Source organism: Lithobates pipiens, unplaced genomic scaffold (genome assembly GCF_037356315.1).
Source record: "Lithobates pipiens isolate NorthernLeopardFrog02 unplaced genomic scaffold, aLitPip1_a1.2 Scaffold_16, whole genome shotgun sequence".
NCBI lineage: Eukaryota > Metazoa > Chordata > Amphibia > Anura > Ranidae > Lithobates > Lithobates pipiens.
This window is the reverse complement of record NW_027507748.1, coordinates 199,404,872-199,429,495: the sequence shown is the minus strand read 5'-3', so window position 1 is coordinate 199,429,495 and position 24,624 is coordinate 199,404,872. Positions and strand designations below refer to the sequence as shown.

Below are 24,624 nucleotides of genomic sequence, written 5' to 3'. Positions count from 1 at the left end.
ACACTTCTTTCTTCTTTTGGGGCTGCCGTACCCCAATTTGATTACTGATTACACAATGGCAGGCACATATATTTGGTTTATAATCCTTTACCAAATTATCTTTCCCAAAATATTTCATAGCAGTGTGTCTTGTCAAGGGATGCATAAATACAGAACTTGCTTTCACTGCACAAACATTCCTTTTAAGGTGATAAAGCACATATGCAGCTGCTTGGTGCTTCATGGCTACAATATGAATGGAGCCGGAAGCTCTCCTTACAAAAGAAAAAGACCATTCACAGAATGTGCGTAGCACTAGTACTCATCCTGTTGCTTTTTTTTCCCTAGTGTGTTCCTCCCCAAGGAACATATGGAATAACTTAACAAGAGAAATTTACATTTTTCGGTTTTGGGGATTAAGTCTGCTAGCTAGGGCAGGGTTTGTGTTTTTTTATTTTCTGTCTCTCCCTCCCCCCCCCCCTTTTTTCAAGATGGCTAAACAGGGTATGTTATGATGGGACTGTTCAAGAATGTATGACTTTTGTATGTTTTTTTTCTGTGCTTTGTTTGGGTTTATATGCCCCACCTTTTTTGTGGTTGATTGTTTGTGGTTTCACTCTCGGTACTACACGGTTGGTAGACTGGTGGGCACTCAGAAACAGGCTCCACCGCAAAACTATGTGTATAGGTGGGTAAATGTTAATCTTCAGCATGCGGTATGGCTCTGTGTGACTCTGGACCTCACTTGTGCTCCCCCCATCCTGTGGTGAATTTCTGAATTACAGTCATGTCCTTGAATATTAGAATCATCTCCTGGAATGTCAGGGGCTAGTGTTGAAATTCTTACAGGCCCAGCACCCCCATATAATGTTATTGCAAGAAACTCATTTACTAGGTAATAAAAGCCTGGTCATGAAACGTCCCTGGATGTACAGAGCCATACATGCCACTTTTTCATCTTATGCGAGGGGTGTGTATTTTGTTGCAAAAGTCCTTACCTTGCTCTGTAGAAAAGGTGATTACAGATCCCGGGGAAGATACTTAGTGGTAAAAATTGATGTTTACTCACGTAGGTTGGTCCTGGTAAATGTATATATTCCCCCTACTTTTACAGGGACTATCCTGTACGAGGTGTTGGAGAAATTGGCGCCTCACATTCCATTCCAATTGGTGGCTGGAGATTTCAATAATGTTCTCAATTATGCACTAGACACGTCCAACCCGCGCAGGGCTCCGAACCATGACTTGTCACACTGGGTGGAAGCATCTGACAGATGCTATTCATATCTGTCCTCGGTACATGTTTAGTCTTCCAGAATAGACCTGGCGTTTTCTAATGGGGCATTGTTGCCTCTGATAGCTGAAGCATCTTGCCTTTCATGGGGTATATCAGACAGCACCCCACTAAAGATTACCTTGGAACTGGGCCAACAGAAATCAAGGAGGGTTTGGCATCTGTCCCCTAGATGGGTGGGGGAACCCACTGTGAAGGAGATGCTGAAACCACACATGGATACATTTTGGCAGATTAAGGAAGGATCAGCAACAGTACATACTGAATGGGAGGCCTTTAAGGCCACCACTAGGGGGGGATGAAATTATCAGCCAGAAAAGCCCAGAGAACGGAGCAAAATAGTGTAGAAAAACAACTTCAGGATAAAGAACAAGAATGTGCTAAGGTACATGCGGATTCACCATCTCCATTGGCTCAATTGCAGTTCGCAAGAAGGAATCTAGCCCTTCATTATCAAGATGAGACCACTTGTCAGCTGCAAAGGAGTGTGGCGCGTGATTTTTGAAAAGGGTGACAAGAATGGCAAACTCTTGGCTCACCTAACGGCAGGGGACACATCACCGACAGTAGTTCCCTGTATATTATCCCTGTCCAGACAACTGATAAGAGAAAGGGAGGACATAGTACAGGAGTTTGTATCCTTCTATAGGTCTCTGTACTCTTCTATAGCTCCCTATGACACACGTTACCCAAGCTGCCAGAGGAATCTGGCAGTTTTCTGGATGGAGGAGGAGGTAGTCTCAGCAATAAGGAAATTCCCTAGAAGTAAGGCTCCTGGACCAGACGGTCTACAAATTGAGTGGTACCGTCAATAATCAAACTCTGACACAGATTGTTGTAATTATACACAGATTGCTTTCAAAAGGGATGCCTGCCCCTCTCCTTTCACGAGGCTCATATTGTATTCTTGCCTAAGCCAGATAAAGACCCACTGTAGTGTTCGTCATATAGGCCCATCTCATTACTAAATATGGTCTTCAAAATACTGACCAAACTGTTAGCTACTAGACTTATGCTGGTCCTACAGCATGTTGTTATTTCACCCGGCCAGACAGGTTTTTACGCCCAAAAAGGCCATGTATATTAATCTGTGCAGGGTTTTCACTCATACTCAGGCCCTGAAACTTCTAGCGGTGGGATAATGGTCTTTCTGGATTTAGAGAAGGCCTTTGATTCCGTAGACTGGAATTACATGTATGTGGTACTAGAGATGTTTGGGTTTGGTCCCCAGTTCCCGGAAGTGGATCGACATTCTATATCATTGTCCCACAGCAGCCATAAAACTAAATAATATGCTATCAGAATCTTTTCCAGTGCATAGGGGCACTCGCCAAGGATGCCCTTTGTCTTCGGGTCTTTTCTCTATTATGATTGAACCCTTGGCTGTGGCCTTGCGAGCCTCTGAGGAGCTTGACTGAAAAAAAACGGCACTATATGCAGAAGATTTTTTTTTTGTGAGACTCCAAGGATTCCCTGTCGGCAGCTTTAGACATTCCTAATTCCTTTCCTCATTTTTCGGGTCTGAAAATCCCAGATTCTCTCACTTAAGATGCCATCCCCCAGATGCGAGATTACCATAAATTGTTCCTTGCAGAGAGTAGAGGTGATCAAATATCTGGGGTTACATATATCCAACTCTGTATCAGACTTTAGTCAAAAGTGGATCGACATTCAAAGTAATAAAGTCCAGACTACAGGTGTGGCAGAATCTGCCTCGGACACTCATAGGTAGGGTGAATTTAGTAAAAATGAAAATTTTCCCTGTTTTTAGATATATTTCGGAATTCTCCTGTTTGGATACCGAGATACATATTCAAAAGAATAGATCAATTTATAACTAATTTCCTGTGACAGGGGAGACAGCCTGAATTAAACTCTGGGTGTTACAATTGCCGTGGAAACAAGGGGGTCTGGCGGTCACGGACTTCCACAGATATTCTCTAGCGTGTCAGCTAGTATTTGTACACAGGTGGTTTACTCTACCTGAGGAGGACACTGGCAATACACTAGAGGCGGCTGTTGGTTTGTATGAGGCGCTGACACACCTACCATATCGGGTTGTCAGGGCTCCATATAGGCTCACAATATCCATGTGTGCAACTAGTAGGGCTTGGGTAGCAGTGACCAAGATGGTTAACACCTCTGAGATTTCTCCTCACACACCACTATGGAAGAATCCTAAATTAATGCACTTCTACGAGTACCCCGATCCAGTCATCTGGACTAAATTTGGCATCAAGATGCTGAAAGACATAGTGGGTGGTGGGAAACTTCTGCAGTTTGATGCCCTGAAAGCTGCATTTAATCTTCCCAGCAACCACTTGTTCTGTTATCTTCAGCTCAGACATGCATTCATGGCCCAATTTGGAGATATTGGTATTAACCAATATGAGTGATTATGAATATGAATATATGAATATGAAGATGAGTGATTTGGAGTCTCTGCTGAGGGAGGACACATTGGACAAGGCCCTGTCTACAATATATAAACAAATGTTCGGTGAGGGAGATCTCCTTGCAAAGTGTAGGGCGGTGTGCGGCGAGGTGTTCCCCCAGATGGGCGGAGAGGATTGGGTTGATATATGGGACATTCATTTTACTAGATTGGTCTCTGCTAGAGACCAATTCATTCAATTTAAATTCTTGCACCGTATATATCTTACTCCCACTAGAGTGGCTAAAATGTTCCCTGCCCAGTCGCCTGGTTGCTGGTGGTGCGGTTCCCTCATTGCAGATTTCATGCATATCTTTTGGAATTGCTCGAGCATCCAGGCTTTTTGGAAGGGGGGTCACAGAATATATAGCTGAAGTACCAGCCATTCCTATACAGCCCACAACAGAGGTGTGCCTGTTGGGTTTGGTAGACAATCTAGCACCAAAGAGTAACGCGTAACTTACTGACGATCCTAATCTATTACGCTAGGAAAACGATAGTGTTATCATGGAAAAAGCCTAATCCTCCATCTGTATCAGCATAGAAGGGTGTGGTAAACAGAGCTGCTCCTTTCTACAAGGCTACATACATTAGCCGGGGCATACCGCAGAAATTTGATAAAGTGCGGGGCAGTTGGATGAATAGTCAAACTACGGTGGCGGATTGAGTGACACATAATGGAATGTACCTGCTGTGGTATTCCACACGTATATAATTGACATTGAAATGTATTGAATGTCATTAGGGAAGGGTGGCCTTATTAGTCTAATCCTGTCACTGAGTGAGGGTATGGAAGGAGGAGGAGGGGAGTCAATGCTGAAGAAATGTAAATAGTTTTTTCTGTGTGGCCCATTGGGTCGTGTTTACGTGTCATGTTTAAAAATAAACAAAAATGTAAAACATTTTATAAAAAAAAATTATAGACCGATCATTTGTCAGTGGGCAAATATACAAAATCAGCAGGGGATCAAATACTTTTTTCCCCTCACTATGTCTTTCAGGAATGTACACACCATAGGATTGGAAAGTGTGTTACTGGCTGGATCTCTAGCAGAAAAGAAACCACAACCAAAAAAAAAAAAGAAAAAAAAACAATACAGCCGCCACATCATCTGAGGATTGGTAATCTTCAACCATACTACATTTGTTTTTTGGGTTTGATGTGCTAACTAAAAAACAGGATTTTTAAAAAAGCTTACCTGTAAAATCCTTTTCTTTGAAGTACATCAGGGGACACAGAGCCATAGTAGTTACTATGTGGGTTATAGGCCACCTTCAGCTGATGGACACTGACATGCCCCAAGACAAGCAGTGCACTCCCTATATAATCACTCCCACTACTGGGAGTACCTCAGTTTTGTAGCCAAGCAATATACGTGTATACCAAAGAAGGGAGGGACCTCTGTGTCCCCTGATGTACTTAAAAGAAAAGGATTTTACAGATAAGGTAAAAATCCTGTTTTCTTTTCATACATCAGGGGACACAGAGCCATATTAGTTACTATATGGGATGTCCAAAAGCAATGGCAACTGAAGGGAGGGAGACAACAAAAAAGGTGGGGCATTAAGGGGCTAAAAAGGACATATACTGCAGCCTGATGTACACTATGCCCAAAGGCAATATCTTCATGACCTTTTACATCAATTTGGTCTGGTAAATGTATGGACTGAATATCAAGTTGTGGCCTTGCAGATCTGAGCCATAGAGGCCAGGTGATGCACCGCCCAAGAGGCACCAACAGCCCTGGTAGAATGCACTTTAACATGAAAAGGAGGAATTTTCTTCTTTAGACCAGAAGCTTGAACAATCACTTGACGAATCCATTTAGAAATAGTAGATTTTGATGCTCCCTGTCCTCTTTTAGGACCTTCTGGCAGTATAAACAAAACATCTGTTTAGCGAATTTGAGCGGTCACCTTTAAACAGACTGACGACTCTGACTACATCAAGGGAATGTAGTGACTTCTCTTCCCTAGATCGAGGCTCTGGGAAAAAAGAAGGCAGAATAATATCCTGGTTTAAATGAAAACCTGCCACTTTCATTTGGTAGGAATTCAGGATGAGGCCGCAATACCACCGTATCCTTATGCATGATCAAATGTGGCTCTTTACAAAACAGCCGCCAATTCCCAAACACTTCTGGCAGAGGATATGGCAACCATAATTATTATTTTTCTCGTCAAAAGAACCCATATAGGCTCAAAAGTCTTTGCGTAAAGCCGACAAGACTAAAAATTCTATTCCCTAGGATTCAGGGGTGCCCTGAGGGGGGGATTAATCTGCAATATTCCCTGATTAAAACTATGTACCAGAGAGTGAGACGCAAGAGGCCATTGAAAGAATACTGATAAGGCCGAGATCTGGCCCTTGATAGTACTCAAGGCCAGCTTAATATCCAATCCCATTTGCAGGAATTCAAGGATCCTACCTATGACATACTTCCCGGGGTGTCAGCCCCTGGATCCACACCAGGAGACATATGCCTTCCAGGCCCTATAGTAAAAGACTCTGGGAGGCCGGCTTCTTAGCATTAACCAAAGTAGATACTACTGAGGGAGATAACCCACGGTCCTTTAGAATGTGGTTTTCAATAACCAAACCCTTAAATTTAGTGTTTGTAAGGTAGGATGGAATACCAGACCTTGCGCGAGAAGGTCTTGCCACAGCGGCAGGGTCCAAGGGTCCCCTACCACCATTCTTTATGATCTCAGCAAACCAAGATCTTCTGGGCCATGCTGGGGCCACCAGAATCACCTCTTTCTGTTCCTGCTTAACCCTGTGGAGAAGGCACGGAAGCAGCAGAACCAGAGGAAACGCATAGATCAGTGAAAACTTATCCCATTGAAAGACCAAGGCGTCTGTTCCGCACGCTAGGGGAATCCCTCACCCTTGACACAAAGTGGTCGACTTTGTTGTTGAATCTGGACGCAAACAGATCAACGTCCGGAACCCCGCCCCCCCCCCCACCCCCCACCCCATATTTGACATATCGACAGAAAAATGTCAGGGTGAAGGGACCATTCTTCCGAAAACAATTGTTGGCGACTCAAGTAGTCCGCCTGCCAATTTTCTATCCCTGGAATGAAAATCGCTGACAGGCAAAGAATGTTGCTTTGTGCCCAAGCTAGAAAATGATTCACCTCTTTTTGGGCTGCACGACTTCTCATGCCCCCTTGGTGATTGACATAGGCCATAGCCGTGGCATTGTCGGCTTGAATCCTGACAGGACAATTCCGTAGTCTGAGTTACCACTTTCCAGGATACTGGTAGAAAGGATTTCCCCTTTTGGAGGTTGCTGGATATCAACCACCAATTGAGGCTCTGACACACCTCGGAGGGTATGTGCATTGGAAAATCCAAAGCCTGGACCTTCTTGTTCCAGGCCGACAGAATGGTGTTTTGTAGCAGTCTTGAATGAAACTGCACATAAGAGACAGCCTCGAAAGAGGCCACCATCTTTCCTAACAATTTCATGCACAGCCGAATGGAAAGATTTTTGTTTTGACAAGTTGAATCAATTCCTTTATGGAGTAGACTCTTGCCTGGGGTAAGAATACCTTCTCTTGAACGGCATCTATGATCAGCCCCAAGTACTGTAATCTCCTTGATGGTTTTAAAGGAGGATTTTTCTAGGTTGGGAATCCGTCCTAGGAACGGTAGATAGCTTACAGCTGAGATTAAACTTGGGTTTGGACCGATGACTGACTGATCTACTAAAAGCAGATCGTCTAAATAGGCTAGGATAGTTATAACCTGAGTCCTTAACCTGGCTAAAGGAGGGCGCCAGGATTTTTGTGAACACACGTGGTGCTGTGGCTAGACCGAACGGCAGAGCCACAAACTGAAAATTACAATTTTCTACCTCAAAGCGTAGAAATTTATGATGAGCAGGAAATAATGGCACGTGGAGATACCCACCCTTGATATCGATCGATGCCAAAAACTCCCCTCCTTGCTAAATGGAGACAACCGATCGGATTGACTCCATGCGAAAGGACCGCATATTTAAGTGCCGATTCAGATCTTTGAGATCTAGAATGGGTCTTACCTCCCCGTTCGGTTTTGAAACCGTGAAAAGGTTTGAGTAAAACCCTGAACCCTGCTCCTCTGCGGGAACCTTTGATATCACCTTCTGGGACAAGAGATGATCCAGAGCTAGAGAGAGACATCCTTTTCCCTGGATCTCTGGGAACATTTGATCTTCGAACATGAGGAGACGGGAATTCTTGGAACTCTAGTTTGTAACCTAGAGAAATTGAGGAAGCCACCCATCTGTCTTGACATTGTTCCTGCCAGATCTTTGAAAATTGCAGAACCTTCCCCCCACCCGAGTGAGGGCGCCACTTCATAATGAGGCTTTAGAATTTTGTTTTGTGGGCTTCCTGCCCCAAGTCCTCTTTTGACCCTGAGACTGCCCCTGAGGTCTTCCTCTTGAGCTCGGCGGTGGAGGCCTTGAGGCAGATGCTCTTGGCACTGGAGAAGATGCACGTTTAAAAGGAGAAGTGCTTAAACAACTTTTTTACTGGTAAAATAACTTTTGCCATTAGAAATCAATTGGATATATTTATCTAAATCGTCTCCAAATAACTGTTCACCATGAAATGGGAAACTCGCCAAGAGCTTCTTACACAGCGCTTCGGCTGACCAACTTTTCAACCATAGGACTCTGCGTGTATGTGCCAGTCCTAGCATAAGCTGTGAGGCTTGAAATAACAGAATCCTTCATAGCATCCACCATAAACACATACAACATAGTGCTTCTGATACGCCAGCCCATTGCTGGGCCTGCTGATCAGGAATAATCTTAAGTAGCTCTACAAATTGGTCCTTTATGGACTGAGACACCCCAATTCCTGCAAGAGCCGGCTGCGCCACTGAACTTGCCAGAGAAATATTGTTCTAAAAAAGAAATTCCAACTTTTTATCTGTTGGATCCTTTAACATTTGTGCACAGTCTACCGGACAAGTGAGATTTTTATTTACAGAGGAGATCACAGCATCGATTGCTGGAACCCCCCATTTCATATAGAAATTCTCCGCCACAGCATAAAGTGTAGAAAACTTTTTTGGAGGAAAAAACTGCTTATCCATTTGTTGCCATTCAGAATACATCAGCTTTTTTAGCCATGAATGGATAGGAAAGGCATCCTCAGATGGGTGAGGCTTTAGTGATCCCAAACCAGAGGTGAGTTGATTAATAGACTGCTACAGACAGCAAAAAAGTTGAGCGAACCAACTTAGGGGGTGTACCTACCATCCCTCTTGAGAGACTACACCCTCTATATTAGGATCCTCAGAAGAGGAAATATCAGCGTCTTCCTGATCTTTGGGAAGAACTTCCTGATCTCCTGTCCCTTGCACCTCAGGATAAGGGTCCTGAGCACTGGATGGGGATCTGCTACACTTGGATCCAGTATGGAACGTGATCATAGCCACAAACTTCAAATGGTGGAAGAAAAAACCACCTGGGTGATATATATATATATATATATATATATATATATAGGGGCTGAAGTGTCCAGCACTGCTGCAATCCCAGACTCCCTTGATGGCTCCCTCTGACCACCGCATCGCTCTCGAGGATGACATTTTCTTGGACATGGATTTTTGTAAAACAATTGATCCCTTAGAACCCTTTGAGTTCCTGTCCCTCTTCCACTCATAGCCTGATGCACAAAAGGAACGCATACACTGCTAGGGCTATAGTCCAGCAAAATATTGCTGCTAATGAGAGGGGGAATCCCAGCATGGGGGGGGGGGGGAGAAGGACAGGCGGGGAGACAAATCCACCCTTAGGCTTTCCGTAGGCTCTGCTGCTTCAGTCAGAGGAAGTGTTCGGCTCCTGACACAGCTGTTTCCAGCATGAGGCGGTGAGTGCTCAATACAGCCCCCAATGGTGACACATAGGCATACCATCGTTATTTTTAAAGGAAACATTAGAAAATTCAAAAGATTTCTTAGAAAACTCCACTTAACATTCCCGCCGCAGGGTTTTCTGCGGTAAACAGAAACCAATCTTCACGGTTGGTTTTGTTAAACCTTTAGGAGCTGGGGAACCCAGAGGAAACCCACAATCCTGGACCTGCAACAGCATCCTGCCAGTAAAAACTTTATGGCCTCACTACCATAAAGTACTGGATCCCAGGGTCCAGCTCTCTAAAAAAAGCATTCGCAGGCAAAACATTGTTTCTTCGGATACAAGGACAGGATACCATTCAATTTGGCCCAAAAAAAGGTCAGCATGGCTAGCCCCAGCAAGGATTGCTCCAGGCCATAGAGCCTCTGGCAGCTAAACTTAGGTATCAGGATGGCACCAAGGGATTCTTGGTTGGAGATCTGGAGGAATGCGTATCATTGTATGCGGACAATATGCTGTTATACTTGGGGGACCCAGACCTAACATTGTCCAATGCATTCAAATTAATCCAGGAATTCTGAGACTTTAATTAATTGGTCCTAATCAATGCTGTTTCCTCTAGATCCGCAGCCAAATTTAGTACCTCCCTCTCAGTTACAACCCAATTTAAGTACTTAGGAATATATATCCAGTTACCTGTCGAATTATTCACTGAGGTGAATCTTTGGCCGGTAATTAGAGCTTTCAGGGATATTATACAGTCATGGAAAGATCTCCCGCTCCCATTGTTGGGCAGAGAATCTGTTTAAAATGTTTTTTCTCCCAAAGTTTTTATACATACTCCCAAATGCCCCATTGTACATTCCTAAAAAGACGTTCAGATACAGTGCCTTGCGAAAGTATTTGGCCTCTTTGAACTTTTCAACCTTTTGCCACATTTCAGGCTTCAAACAGAGATATAAAATTTAAATTTTTTTGTGAAGAATCACCAACAAGTGGGACACAATTGTGAAGTGGAATGAAAACTATTGGATAATTTAAACTTTTTTAGCAAATAAAAAACTGAAAAGTGGTGCGTGCAAAATTATTCGGCCCCTTTACTTTCAGTGCAGCAAACTCACTCCAGAAGTCCAGCAAGGATCTCTGAATGATCCAATGTTGTCCTAAATGACTGATGGTGATAAATAGAATCCCCCTGTGTGTAATGAAGTCTCTGTATAAATGCACCTGCTCTGTGATAGTCTCAGGGTTCTGTTGAAAGCGCAGAAAGCATCATGAAGACCAAGGAACACACCAGGCAGGTCCGTAATACTGTTGTGGAGAAGTTTAAAGCCGGATTTGGATACAAAAAGATTTCCCAAGCTTTAAACATCCCAAGGAGCACTGTGCAAGCGATCATTTTGAAATGGAAGGAGTATCAGACCACTGCAAATCTACCAAGACCTGGCCGTCCCTATAAACTTTCAGCTCAGAAAAGGAGAAGACTGATCAGAGATGCAGCCAAGAGGCCCATGATCACTCTGGATGAACTGCAGAGAACTACAGCTGAGGTGGGAGAGTCTGTCCATAGGACAACAATCAGTCGTACACTGCACAAATCTAGCCTTTATGGAAGAGTGGCAAGAGGAAAGCCATTTATCAAAGATATCCATAAAAAGTCTCGTCTAAAGTTTGCCACAAGCCACCTGGGAGACACACCAAACATGTGGAACAAGGTGCTCTGGTCAGATGAAACCAAAATCAAACTTTTTGCCCACAATGCAAAACGATATGTTTGGCGTAAAAGCAACACAGCTCATCACCCTCAACACACCATCCCCACTGTCAAACATGGTGGTGGCAGCATCATGGTTTGGGCCTGCTTTTCTTCAGCAGGGACATGGAAGATGGTTAAAATTGAGGGGAAGATGGATGCAGCCAAATACAGGACCATTCTGGATGAAAACCTGTTGGAGCCTGCAAAAGACCTGAAACTGGGACGTAGATTTATCTTCCGACAATAATCCCAAACATACAGCAAAATCTACAAAGGAATGGTTCACAAATAAACGTATCCAGGTGTTAGAATGGCCAAGTCAAAGTCCAGACCTGAATCCAATCGAGAATCTGTGGAAAGAGCTGAAAACTGCTGTTCACAAACACTCTCCATCCAACCTCACTGAGCTTGAGCTGTTTTGCAGGAAGAATTGGCAAGAATTTCAGTCTCTCGATGTGCAAAACTGATAGAGACATACCCCAAGCGACTTGCAGCTGTAATCGCAGCAAAAGGTGGCTCTACAAAGTATTAAAACAAGGGGGCCGAATAATTTTGCATGCCCCACTTTTCATTTTTTTATTAGTTAAAAAAAGTTCAAAAAATCCAATAGATTTCGTTCCACTTCACAATTGTGTCCCACTTTTTGGTGATTCTTCACAAAAAATAAAAATGTCATATCTTTATGTTTGAAGCCTGAAATGTGGCAAAAGGTTGAAAAGTTCAAGGGGGCCGAATAATTTCGCAAGGCACTGTATATACTCCTGGGTAACCTCCTTTTTGTGGGGTGACATGGCAGCTCGAGTGTCGCTGACCATTTTGCAACTACCGGTGGGGAGGGGAGGCCTAGCAATTTCCGATCTTCGCATGTATCACTTGGCATCACAGCTAGTTCAGGCCCACTGGCTTATGTTCCCGCAGGTGAACAACACTGCTACTGCAATGGAAGCAGCTGCAGCCACTTCCTTTGAGACACTTTTAAATTATTTCTTTAGAGGAAAAGTACCAACAGAGAGTGGTATGACTGTACTTAATCAGCTAAACAGGTACTTGAGACCTGTGTAAAACATACAAGATGCACCCTCCCATCTATGGCCAAACTCCCATTTGTGGTTTGGCCCTTGTTTAAAAGATTTTTTTCAACTGGAGGATGGATATAGTTGGGCCAAATTTGACCTTACCTATATGTATCAACTATTTGATAATGGTGATCTTAAATTTGCACAGCTGAAGAGGGAGTTGAAGATCCCCGATACATGCACATATCATTATACCAGACTGAAACATGCAGCTCATGCTCAATTTGGAACTGGACCAGCGCTTTTAGTGAACACAAAATTAGAAAATGCTCGCAGAGGGAGACCACACAAAACAAATATTTAATTACTATGTGGTACTTATGGGAAAAAAAACAGCCAAGAGAAAAAAAAATGAGGGTCAGGTGGACCGAAATGGTTCCAGAGTTGACGGAGGCTCATTGGGAGGAAGTTTTAACCTCCTAAGTACCCACGGCCATCTCTGCTAGGGACAAACGTATTCAATTAAGATACCTTCACCAAATGTATTATACCCCACACAGACTATATAGGATGGGCAGAAGGGATGACCCTATCAGTCACAAGTGGCACTTTTATGCACATGGTGTGGGAGTGTAATAAGGTACGACCTTTATGGTCACAGGTGTCCCAATTTATCGTAGAAACATTTGACCTCCCGCACATATGTAGCCCACTTTTGGGCCTCCTGGGTGTAATAGAAGATAAGGTAAAGAACAATAATACGAGACAGTTCTTGAGATTATTGTATTACTATGTCAGAAAGCTGATTGTTCTTAATTTGATAAAGAAAGAGCATCTTACCCTATCCGCTTGGAAAGGACTGGTTAATGTGAATATTACATTGTACAGAATGTCTTATGAAGCAAGAAAAAATCCTATAAATATGGGGAAGATGGATAAATTCAAAGGAAACCACACCGTGTGATAGCTAACTTGGAACTTCTATATACCACAGTTTAATGATATATAATGAAGGATATTGGGAGGGAATATTTCAGGGGTTGGGGAGACGACAGTGAACAGCACATCTGGTTAAGGAGGTGGCCATCTCTATGGTTTTGTTTTCTAATCTTTATCTTTTTGTTTTTATTTTACCATGCCATAAGCTGATAAAAATTTGTATCACAATTAGTGCAGGCAATAGGTAATTTGCAGAAGGAAAAAAAAAAAGAAGCTATTTGTACTAATATATCCTTGATTATTAGCAATTCAACTTGGAAAATCTTAAATAATGTCTGTACTATGATGGTTATAATTGAGAATGTAATTGTATACAATGGTTTACTCTTTGTATGTACACATGGTAAATAAAAAGCTTTTTATTTTATTTATTTTTTTAAAGATTGCTCCAGTGGCGCTCAGCACATCTTTACTCGTGACCAACACCTTAGAAACTGGCACAAAAAAAACTGATGTACTCCCAGTAGTGGAAAGGGTTATATAGGGAGTGCACTTCTCGTCTTAGGGCGTGCCAGTGTCCATCACCTGAAAGTGGCCTATAACCCACATAGTAACTACTACTGTGTCCCCTGATGTATGAAAAGAAAAACGACCAAGAGGAATTTATCAAAACGGACGTTGATAAAAATCGGGAACAGCTGAGCATGGCAGCCAATCAGCAGTTGTAAAAATGAAAGCTTGAAGCTAATTAGTTTTCATGCACAGCTGCTTCAGATTCTAGCTACTCCAATTTGTTATAAATTCCCCTCTATAAAAGCAAACACTTATTATATTGCAGTTCAATTCTTAAATCAAATGGTTGAATTACCGTACTTTTCTTTAGGCTCAATTTTATTTTCATCTGGTGATCTGACCAGTAACGAGCTCTCCTGCAAAATATATCAGTTAGGATTGTTTAGACAAACCATTTACCACTGACAGGGGGTGCTTACAATGGTCAGCTATAATCCATTTAGGTAAAACTTAACCCAAAAGAAAAAATAAACAAAAAAAACTGCTGCCGTAACTGCAGTGTTTGGTGTTAATTTGTGGCGTATCTAAATCTGCTAGTCCATCTAACACTACCCTACCGCCAGATTAACAATGCTGCTGCTTGCTGTACCTCCTGTTCTCCTTCATCCAGAATGTGTGCTCTCTAATACAAAAGGTATTTTACTGGTCAGATCATCAGGTAAAAACCGAGGGGAAAAGACTAAAAGACAATTAATTCATCCACCACAACCAAGGATTGGTAATTTTTTTTTCATTTTGGCTTGAATATCAGCTCATGCATAGGATTATGAAATTTACCTCAGAAAATTTAGTCGCTCCTGGACTTCCTGCACATGACTATATCGACTTCCTGGCCTCACAGTCTGGGGATCATACTCTCCATGTTCTGCAAAGTACAATGACATAATGTTATGAAAATTAGCTTTGATCAAATAATGTAAACAGGATAAGCTAACGGAATTTGCATAACCTCCCAAAAGTAAGCTAGCTTCTGGAACAATTTCCTCATGTGCAGTTTCTATTGGTCATAAAAGGTACACGCAGGCACCTCGCAGTATTTTTTTTTAACCCCTTAGTGCTGACCGTAAACACATGCGGCCTTGACTTTAAGGGGTTATAACGGGGTGATGCTAGCAGCTGCAGGTATCATCCCGGTATCATTTTTTTTTCTCTTGGGCGGTCAGCTCTTCAGGGATAACAGCCAATGCAGCTAAAAGCCGGATCCCGGAGGAGCGAGAGGGAACGATCCCGCCCCCCGGCTAGAGTGAGACTGAAAGGAAGCTGAAAACGGCTTCCTTCCAGACTTGTGTGTAAACACAAAAGCAATGTCACATCCGGTTTACTCGGCTGCTAATGGCAGGGATTTAATAAAAAATAAAAAAAGACAGTATTCAGAAATGCTGTTTTTGGCAACCTGAATACTTTGAAGTGCAAAGCCCATAAAGATGACCTGTCACCAACTATTACTGTCAAATGGGATGTTTACATTCCTTGTGACAGTAATAAAAGTGATCAAAATATGTTTTTATAAAGAGACAAGGTAACAATATAAATATTTGAAAGCGCCCCGTCCCCGCAAACTTGCGCAGCAACAAACACACACGCAAGTCGTGCCCGCATGCGTGAACTGTGTTCAGATCGCACATGTGAGGTAATGCCACAATCGTCAGAGCGAGAGAAATAATTCCAGCACTAGACCTCCTCTGTACCTCTAGCCTGGTAACCGTTTATTTTTTTTTATTTTTTTTAAACTTCACCTATGGAGATTTTTTAGGTACTGTAGTTTGTTGCCATTCCACGAGTGTATGCAATGTCAAAGCATGAAATGTTCGTTATTTACTTATTTGCATAACATCTTCCTCAAAAAATTGGGCTAACTTTACTGCTTAGACCCCTTTCACACCAGGGCGTTTTGCAGGCGCTATAGCGTTAGAAATAGCGCCTACAAAACGCCCTAAAGAAGCTGCAACATTGTTTGTAGTGTGAAAGCCCCGAGGGCTTTCACACTACAGCGGTGCGCTGGCAGGACGTCAGAAAAAAGTCCTGCCAGCAGCTTCTTTGGAGCGGTGAAGGAGCGGTGTGTTTACCGCTCCTCCACCGCTGCTGCCCATTGAAATCAATGGGGCAGCGCTGTAATGCCGCCGGCAAAACGCCGATATTGCCGGCGGTTTTAACCCTTTCGCGGCCGCTAGCGGGGGGTAAAAGCGCCACGCTAGCGGCCGAAATGCGCCGCAAATCCAGCGGTAAAACGCCGCTAAAAATAGCGGCGTTTTACCGCCGATGCAAGGTGCGGTGTGGTGTGAAAGGGGTCTACGTTTTTAATTCATGAAAGTGTCTTTTCCCCAAAAATTGCACCTGAAAGACTGCTGCGCGAATAGTGTGACAAAATATTGCAAAAAATTGAATTTTTTTAAAATTTAAGCAAATTTGTCGACAGTCACCTTAAACCCTTTGATACTAATTTATCCTCATACATTAAAGACATTATCCACTTATTACAAATTTTAGAAGAACTACACATCCCACCTTACTCATTTTTGGTTGCTATTGACGTGCAAGCATTATATAGCTCCATCCCCCATAACATAACCTTGGTCTCTCAGCAATAAAACATGTTATATCACATTCCCATAGAAATGATCGAAAACAAAATTCTTTGATAGATGCATTGGATTTCATCCTAAGGCACAACATATTTTCTTTTGATGGATTCCACTACCTCCAGGTGCAGGGGGTTGCAATGGGGACTTGTGCCCCGTTTGCCAACCTGTACCTGGGATCAATCTCTTCTGATGACAGTCTATCTTATAACAACCATGTGGTGGCATGGTTCAGGTATATAGATATACTGATGGTATGGGACAGCACAGCAGAGAACCTACAAGCTTTCATACACACTATGATCAAAAATGTATTCAATCTCTATTATATAATGACGTTCAGTAATACTTCCATTACATTCCTTGAATTAAATATCATGAAATCAGCAGATAGAGACCACTGGATAGTGAACTATCGCAAGGAGACCGCTGGAAATACAATTTTACATGCGTCTAAGTCACACCCTGAGTCCTCGTTTCTGTCCATTCCACATGGGCAGTATCTGAGGCTCCGATGTAACTGCTCCATGGACACCGAATTTGTCTGTGAAACAAACTCATTAACCACTTAAGGACAAGACCTTTTTCAGATTTGGCGTTTACATGTTTAAAACTTTTTTTTTGCTAGAAAATTACTTAGAACCCCCAAACATATATTTTTTTTTCTAACACCCTAGAGAATAAAATGGCGGTCATTGCAATACTTTTTTTCACACCGTATTTGTGCAGCGTCTTACAAGCACACTTTTGGAAAAATAACTTTTTTGAATATAAAAATAAGACAACAGTAAAATTAGCCCATTTTTTTCTATACTGTGAAAGATAATGTTACGCCGAGTAAATTGATACCCAACATGTCACACGTCAAACTATAGCCTAGCAATGTACATTCTTTTTCATAGTGCCTCTACTTTATGCTTCAGGCTATGAATGGTAATGGGACCAGGAACTTCTCTAAAGGGGTCAATGGTTTTTTCACTATAAACTGAATCCATTTCCAAAAGAATGGATTCCTGAGAGGGATAAGGCTAGTCAGATTGAGCCGTCAGGGGAAACTTGTTGCATAAAACACTTCAGTCCCTGTATACATCATAAGGTTTTTTTCTTATACCATTTGTAAATTGGAAAGAAGATTAATGCTATGATGTCTCTCCATAGTGGGACTAAACATAGCAGATTCCATCTAGTCCTCTGGACCCTCTTGTTGAGGTACAGGAGGCTGGGGATTGGGTAGATCTTTCCAAATATTTGGAAGATACTTATTTATCCTCTTTTGAGGATCCTAATATGGAAGGAGTAGCATCACAAGACAGGTTGCTTGTGTACTCCCTTACTCAACCTTTTTTGCTGCCTGCTCGAGGTACCTACCTCTAATTGGGTTCATTAGAATCTCCCCCATCTGGGGATGTTTTTTTTTCTATTCAAGCATGGCTAAAAACGCTTATGTATTCTGAATGGGAGCATCCGGATAAACCATAAACCATATTCTCCTCCCAAGAAATTCTCCAGCAATTGATGTTCCAATCACCTCAGTGAGCAGTCTCACATGTCCGGTGGATAATGCACTGATGTTAAAGGATCCAACAGATAAAAAGTTAGAACTTCTTTTTAAAGACGATATGTCTTTTGCAAGTTCAGTAGCACAGCTGGTTCTTGCTGCAATTGGTGTATCTCAGTCCATTAAGGAACAGTTTGTGGAGATACCTGAAATTCTGCATGATCAGCAGGCCCGGCAATGGGCTGGTGTATCTGACGCACTATGTCTCACAGTAGATGCTATGAAAGACTATTATTTAAGCCTTATGCTTGGACTAGTGCATTCTTGCAGAGTTCTGTGGCTGAAAAATTGATCAGCCGAAGCACCGTGTAAAAAGCTCTTAGCCGTACCCCATGAAGGGGAAAAAAAACTGGCTATTTAGAGACAATCTGGATAAGTACATCCAAAAGGACCTCTAATGGGAAAAGTTCTCTTTTACCAGTAAAGAAGAGGTTCAAACATTTCTCCTTTTATCGTGCTGCCTCTACTATGCCAGGGGATCTGCCTCTAGGCAGACTCAACGAACCTCAACAATCAGGTTTCAAGGGAAAGTCCCCAAGGGCATCACCAGGGTCAGAAGAGATCTTGGGGCAGAAAGCCCACAAAGCAGAATGCTAAAGCCTTTTCGTGAAGGGGCACCCCCACTCGTTCGGGTGAGATGAAAGGGTCCTGCGATTTTCAAGCTCTGGCAGGAAAAATGTCAAGACAGATGGATTTCTGCAATTTTTTTCTCTAGCTTACAGGCTAGATTTCTGAGAGTTTCCATCTCCTCGTTTTTTCTAAGGGAAAATGTTCCCAAGGATCTGGAGAAAAAGAAGTCTCCCTTTCTGGCTGATCATGTTATCCCAGTCGGTGATATCAGAAGTTCCATTAGTGGAACAGGGAGTTTGGCTCAAACCTTTTAAGGTTCCAGAACTAAACAGAGTTAAGACCCATAATAGATCTCGAAGATCTGAAACGGCACTTAAACATCCGATCCTTTCATAATCGGATCGGTTGTGTCCATCCTGCAAGGAATGGAGTTTTTTTGGCTTTAAATCAACAACAAAAATGCATATCTCCATGTGCCAAATTTTCCCGCTCACCAGAAATTTCTGCATTTTGAAATACAAAATTATCTTTACAGTTGTGGCCCTGCCATTCAGTTTAGCAACAGCACCACGAGTGTTCTGAAAGATTCTGGCACCTCCTATAGCCAGATTAAGGGCTCAAGGCATAATGGTTCTAGTCTATTTAGAAGATCTGCTTTTAATAGATCAGTCAGTCTCGGGTGTAAAACCAGAGTCTGATCACAGCCGTAACTACCTGAAATCTCTGGGTAGGATGCTCAACCTAGGAAGATTCGCCTTAAAACCATCAAGGAGATTACAGTACTTGGGGGCTGGTCATAGATACCATACAGAAGAAGGTATTCTTAACCCCGACAAGAATCAGTTCCATTTTAGGACTAATTCAACTTATCCAAACAAAGGAAAATTTCCTTCCATTCGGCTGTGCAGAAGATTTGTAGGGGAAATGGTGGCCTCCTTCAAGGCTGTCCCTTGCATGCAGTTTTTACTCAAAAACTGCTAAAAAAACAACATCCCGTCGGTCTGGAATAAAAAGATTCAGGCCTTGTTTGTTTCCAATACCCTTGGCGCGTGACATAAGTCAGAGCCCAAAATTGGTGGTTATCCTGCAAAAGGAAAAATGTTCATCTTGGAAGGTGTCAACAACAGATGCCAGCATTCTAGGCTGGGGAGCAGCCCTTGAAGATTCTGTCCAGGGGAGATGCTCCATGTTAGAGGACCATGCCCATAATTTTTTGGAAGATTCCGGCAGTACGTCTGGCCCTAGAAGCTGGGACGGTCAGACTACGTGACTGTCCTGTCAGGATTAAGTGTGACAAGGTCACGGCAGTGGCTTACATCAATCACCATGGGGGCATTAGAGGTTGTGCAGCCCAAAAAGGGGTGAATAATGTTCTAGCTTAGGCAGGACACAACATTCCTTGCCCATCGACAATTTTCATTTCAGGAATAGAGAATTGGCAGGCGTACTAATTGAGTCGCCAACGATTATTTCTGGGAGAATGATCTCTTCACCCGACAGCTTCCTAGCAATATGTCAGAGATGGGGTATTCCGGACATGGACCTATTAGCGTTCAGATTCATCAACAAAGTCGACAACTTTGTGTCGAGAACAAGGGATCTGCTAGCAGGCGGAACAGACATTAAATCTCTTTTCACTGATCTATGCATTTCCTCCAGTTCTGCTACTTACACGCCTTTCACGCAGGAACAAAAAGGATTCTGGCAAACCCAGTGGGTCCTAGAAGATCTTGATTTACTGAGATCTTAAAGATGGCAGTAGGAGTCCTTCAGACTCTGCCATTATAGCCAGACCTTCTTGCACAAGGTCAGTTTTTTCATCCTACCTTATGGACGAAAAATTAAAAGGTTTGACTGTTGAATCCCACATCTAATCATGGGTGATCCCCCTCGATCGCGTCTACTCTGATGCCAGGAAGCCAGCTTCCAGAATCATTTACTAAATGGTCTGGAAGGCATATGTTTATTGGTGTAGATCCAGGGGTTGTCACCCCATGAAGTATGTCAGGCAGGATCCCCGATTCCTGCATATGGGAGCTTAAACGAAGCTGGCCTTGACGTCTATCAAAAGCCAGATCACGGCCTTGTTAGTGTTTTCAATGGCCTCTTGCTTCTCAATCTTGGTGCATAGCTTATTCAGGGTGTAACATGGATTAATCCCCCTATCAAGGCACCTCTAAATCCTTAGGATTTAAATTTGGTCTTATCAAATTTGGTCTGAATCAGCCGCTTGAACCTTTACGAGAAATTTCCTTGACAAAAAAGATAATCTTTCTGGTTGCCATTTCTTCTGCTAAAAGAGTATTGGAACTAGTGGCTCGGTCTTGTAAAGAGCCATATTTGATCATGCTTAAGGATGAGGTGGTTTTATGTCCTCATCCTGAATTCCTATCAAAAGTGGCAACAGGTTTTTTTCATTTAAATCAAGATATTATTCTTGCTTCTTTCTTCCAAGAGCCCCAATCTAGAGAAGAAAAGGCACTACATTCCTTTGATGTAGTAAGAGCGATCAGAGTGTATTTAAAAGGCAACCACTCAGGTTTACACATACTGCCAGAAGGTCCAATATGTGGACAGGCAGCGTCAAAATTCACTTTTTTCCAAATGGATGTGTCAAGTGATTGTGCAAGTTTCAGCTTAAAGAAGAAAATTCTTCCTTCTCATGTTAGAGTACAGTCATCCAGGGCGATTAGTGCTTACTGGGTGGTGCATCATCAGGCCCCTATGGCTCAGTTCTGTAAGGCCACGACTTGGTCTTCTGTTCATACGTTAATCAGATTTTATTAAATAGATATTAGCGTTCATGAGGATATTGACTTTGGGTGCAGTATACTGCAGGCTGCAGTATGAATCCTCTGGCCTCCTGTTTTTTATTGCGTCTCCCTACGCTTCAGTTGCCATTGCTATGGCATTCCACATAGTAACTACTATGGCCCTGTGTCCCGACATAAGAAATGAAAACAGGAATTTTAAAACAGCTTACCTGTAAAATCCTTTTCTTTGTATACCAAGAAGGGAGGGACCTCTGTGTCCCCTGATGTACATCACTTGCATTGCTTGGCTACAAAACTGAGGACTCCCCGTAGTGGGAGGGGTTATATAATAAGTACACATCTTGCCTTAGGGGCATGCCAGTGTCCATCACCCATCAGTGGTCCACATAGTAACTACTATGGCTCTGTGTCCCCTGATGTACATCAAAGAAAAGGATTTTACAGGCAAGCCGTTTTAAAAATCCTGTTTTTTGTCCTATATAATATTTTAGGAAGGGAGAAAATTTTTTTTTTGCTTTCCTCCCTTTTCCGTTTGTTTTCATTGAGAGGGATTTCCAACTTTTATTTGATCATAATACGAGAGTGATTTACTACCAGATTGAATATCCTGATTAGGCACACTAATAGAGGCTTTATAATATATTTGGAATAAAACCCCATTATACTAAAATAATTTTTCTGAGATTTATTGCTATAAATATGTGAAAATGTGTATAACAAGATACTTTATTACCCCACAGCGTTTATGTCTGTGCTGTGGTGGTCGTCCTGTGAGGGCTGCTCTGAGCCCGGGCGGGGTTCATAATTTTTCAGTGGACAAACAGCAGCAAAGTTTATTTACCTTTTTAAGCGAAACTGCTTTTGCATACATTTATATTCCTTTACATAATTCAATATTGATATGTATATTGGCTATGCTCGGATATTGCAATGTTGATGTTGCCTTGAAAGATGCTTTGAGACGGTTTTTGCTTTTTTTCCAGAATATATTTATACTTTTTCCTTAAAATGCTTCTCAAGGGATATTTTTCCTGAAACATGTCAGGCTAATGGAGGAAATCTATATTCACCTTCGAATCTGTAGAGAATGTATCCTGTGTAAATCTTTCCTTGTTTAGCACAAAATGCACTGTATAAACTTATGTTTTTATACATGTTTTTAAATTATTTTTCAAAATAAATGATATTTTATGATAGTTTTTTTTCCCTTGTTCGCCCTTAAAGTTCCACTGTACTGGGGGGTACTTGTGTCCCTTCCTTTAGGGTCCTTATACAATAATGGGATGTTGGCAGCACTCTACTGAGAATTTAAAATTTCTCTTTGTGGTTCACCACTTTACTTTTTTTTATTTTTTTTATTTAAACGTCACCTATAGAGATTTTTTGTTTAGGTAACGTAGTTTGTTGCCATACCATGAGTGTGCGCAATTTCAAACACGACATGTTAGGTATCTATTTACTCGGCTTCACATCTTTCACATTATACAAAAAAATTGGGCTAGCATTACTGTTTAATTTTTAATTCATGAAAGTGTCTTTTTTTCCCCAAAAAATTGCGTTTGAAAGACCGCTGCGCAAATACAGTGCCAAAATATTGCAACGGTCGGCATTTTCTCTAGATCCTCTGCATCGCGATTCAGGGGTCCCCGATGCGGCATTGATGCACATGACCTGAAAAATGGATGCCGGGTGACATCATCTCGACTTGCCTCGCTCCTCACAGAAGAGCGCTCCAAGCGTGGCTGTCAAAATAGCTTTTGTAATAAATGCAGGAGTTGCAATCTATTAAGTGGCCACTGCTAAGTTTTTTAAATATGCAGTGCATTGCGAAAGTATTTGGCCCCCTTGAACTTTTCAACCTTTTGCCACATTTCAGGCTTCAAACATAAAGATATAACATTTTTATTTTTTGTGAAGAATCACCAACAAGTGGGACACAATTGTAAAGTGGAACAAAATCTATTGGATTTTTGAAACTTTTTTAAACTAATAAAAAAAAAATGACAAGTGGGGCGTGCAAAATTATTCGGCCCCCTTGCGTTAATACTTTGTAGAGCCACCTTTTGCTGCTTTTACAGCTGCAAGTCGCTTGGGGTATGTCCATCAGTTTTGCACATCGAGAGACTGAAATTCTTGTCCATTCTTCCTTGCAAAACAGCTCGAGCTCAGTGAGGTTGGATGGAGAGCATTTGTGAACAGCAGTTTTCAGCTCTTTCCACAGATTCTCGATTGGATTCAGGTCTGGACTTTGACTTGGCCATTCTAACACCTGGATACGTTTATTTGTGAACCATTCCTTTGTAGATTTTGCTGTATGTTTGGGATCATTGTCTTGTTGGAAGATAAATCTCCCTCCCAGTTTCAGGTCTTTTGCAGACTCCAACAGGTTTTCATCCAGAATGGTCCTGTATTTGGCTGCATCCATCTTCCCCTCAATTTTAACCATCTTCCCTGTCCCTGCTGAAGAAAAGCAGACCCAAACCATGATGCTACCACCACCATGTTTGACAGTGGGGATGGTGTGTTGAGGGTGATGAGCTGTGTTGCTTTTACGCCAAATGTATCGTTTTGCATGGTGGGCAAAAAGTTCGATTTTGGTTTCATCTGACCAGAGCACCTTGTTCCACATGTTTGGTGTGCCTCCCAGGTGGCTTGTGGCAAACTTTAGACGAGACTTTTTATGGATATCTTTGAGAAATGGCTTTCTTCTTGCCACTCTTCCATAAAGGCCAGATTTGTGCAGTGTACGACCGATTGTTGTCCTATGGACAGACTCTCCCACCTCAGCTGCAGTTCTCTGCAGTTCATCCAGAGTGATCATGGGCCTCTTGGCTGCATCTCTGATCAGTCTTCTTGTCTGAGCTGAAAGTTTAGAGGGACGGCCAGGTCTTGGTAGATTTGCAGTGGTCTGATACTCCTTCCATTTCAAAATGATCGCTTGCACAGTGCTCCTTGGGATGTTTAAAGCTTGGGAAATCTTTTTGTATCCAAATCCGGCTTTAAACTTCTCCACAACAGTATTACGGACCTGCCTGGTGTGTTCCTTGGTCTTCATGATGCTCTCTGCACTTTCAACAGAACCCTGAGACTATCACAGAGCAGGTGCATTTATACAGAGACTTCATTACACACAGGTGGATTCTATTTATCACCATCAGTCATTTAGGACAACATTGGATCATTCACAGATCCTCGCTTAACTTCTGGAGTGAGTTTGCTGCACTGAAAGTAAAGGGGCCGAATAATTTTGCACGTACCACTTTTCAGTTTTTTATTTTTCTAAAAAAGTTTAAA

General features: G+C 42.3%; 1 protein-coding gene across 1 annotated transcript in view; it reads right to left on the bottom strand.

Moving 5' to 3' along the window:
* Positions 1-24,624, bottom strand: part of USP9X (ubiquitin specific peptidase 9 X-linked) — a 437,788-nt gene that overhangs the window by 212,422 nt on the left and 200,742 nt on the right. Inside the window, 1 exon segment of the mRNA XM_077480883.1 lies at positions 14,627-14,714. Within this exon segment, the coding sequence (XP_077337009.1) occupies positions 14,627-14,714 (88 nt within the window).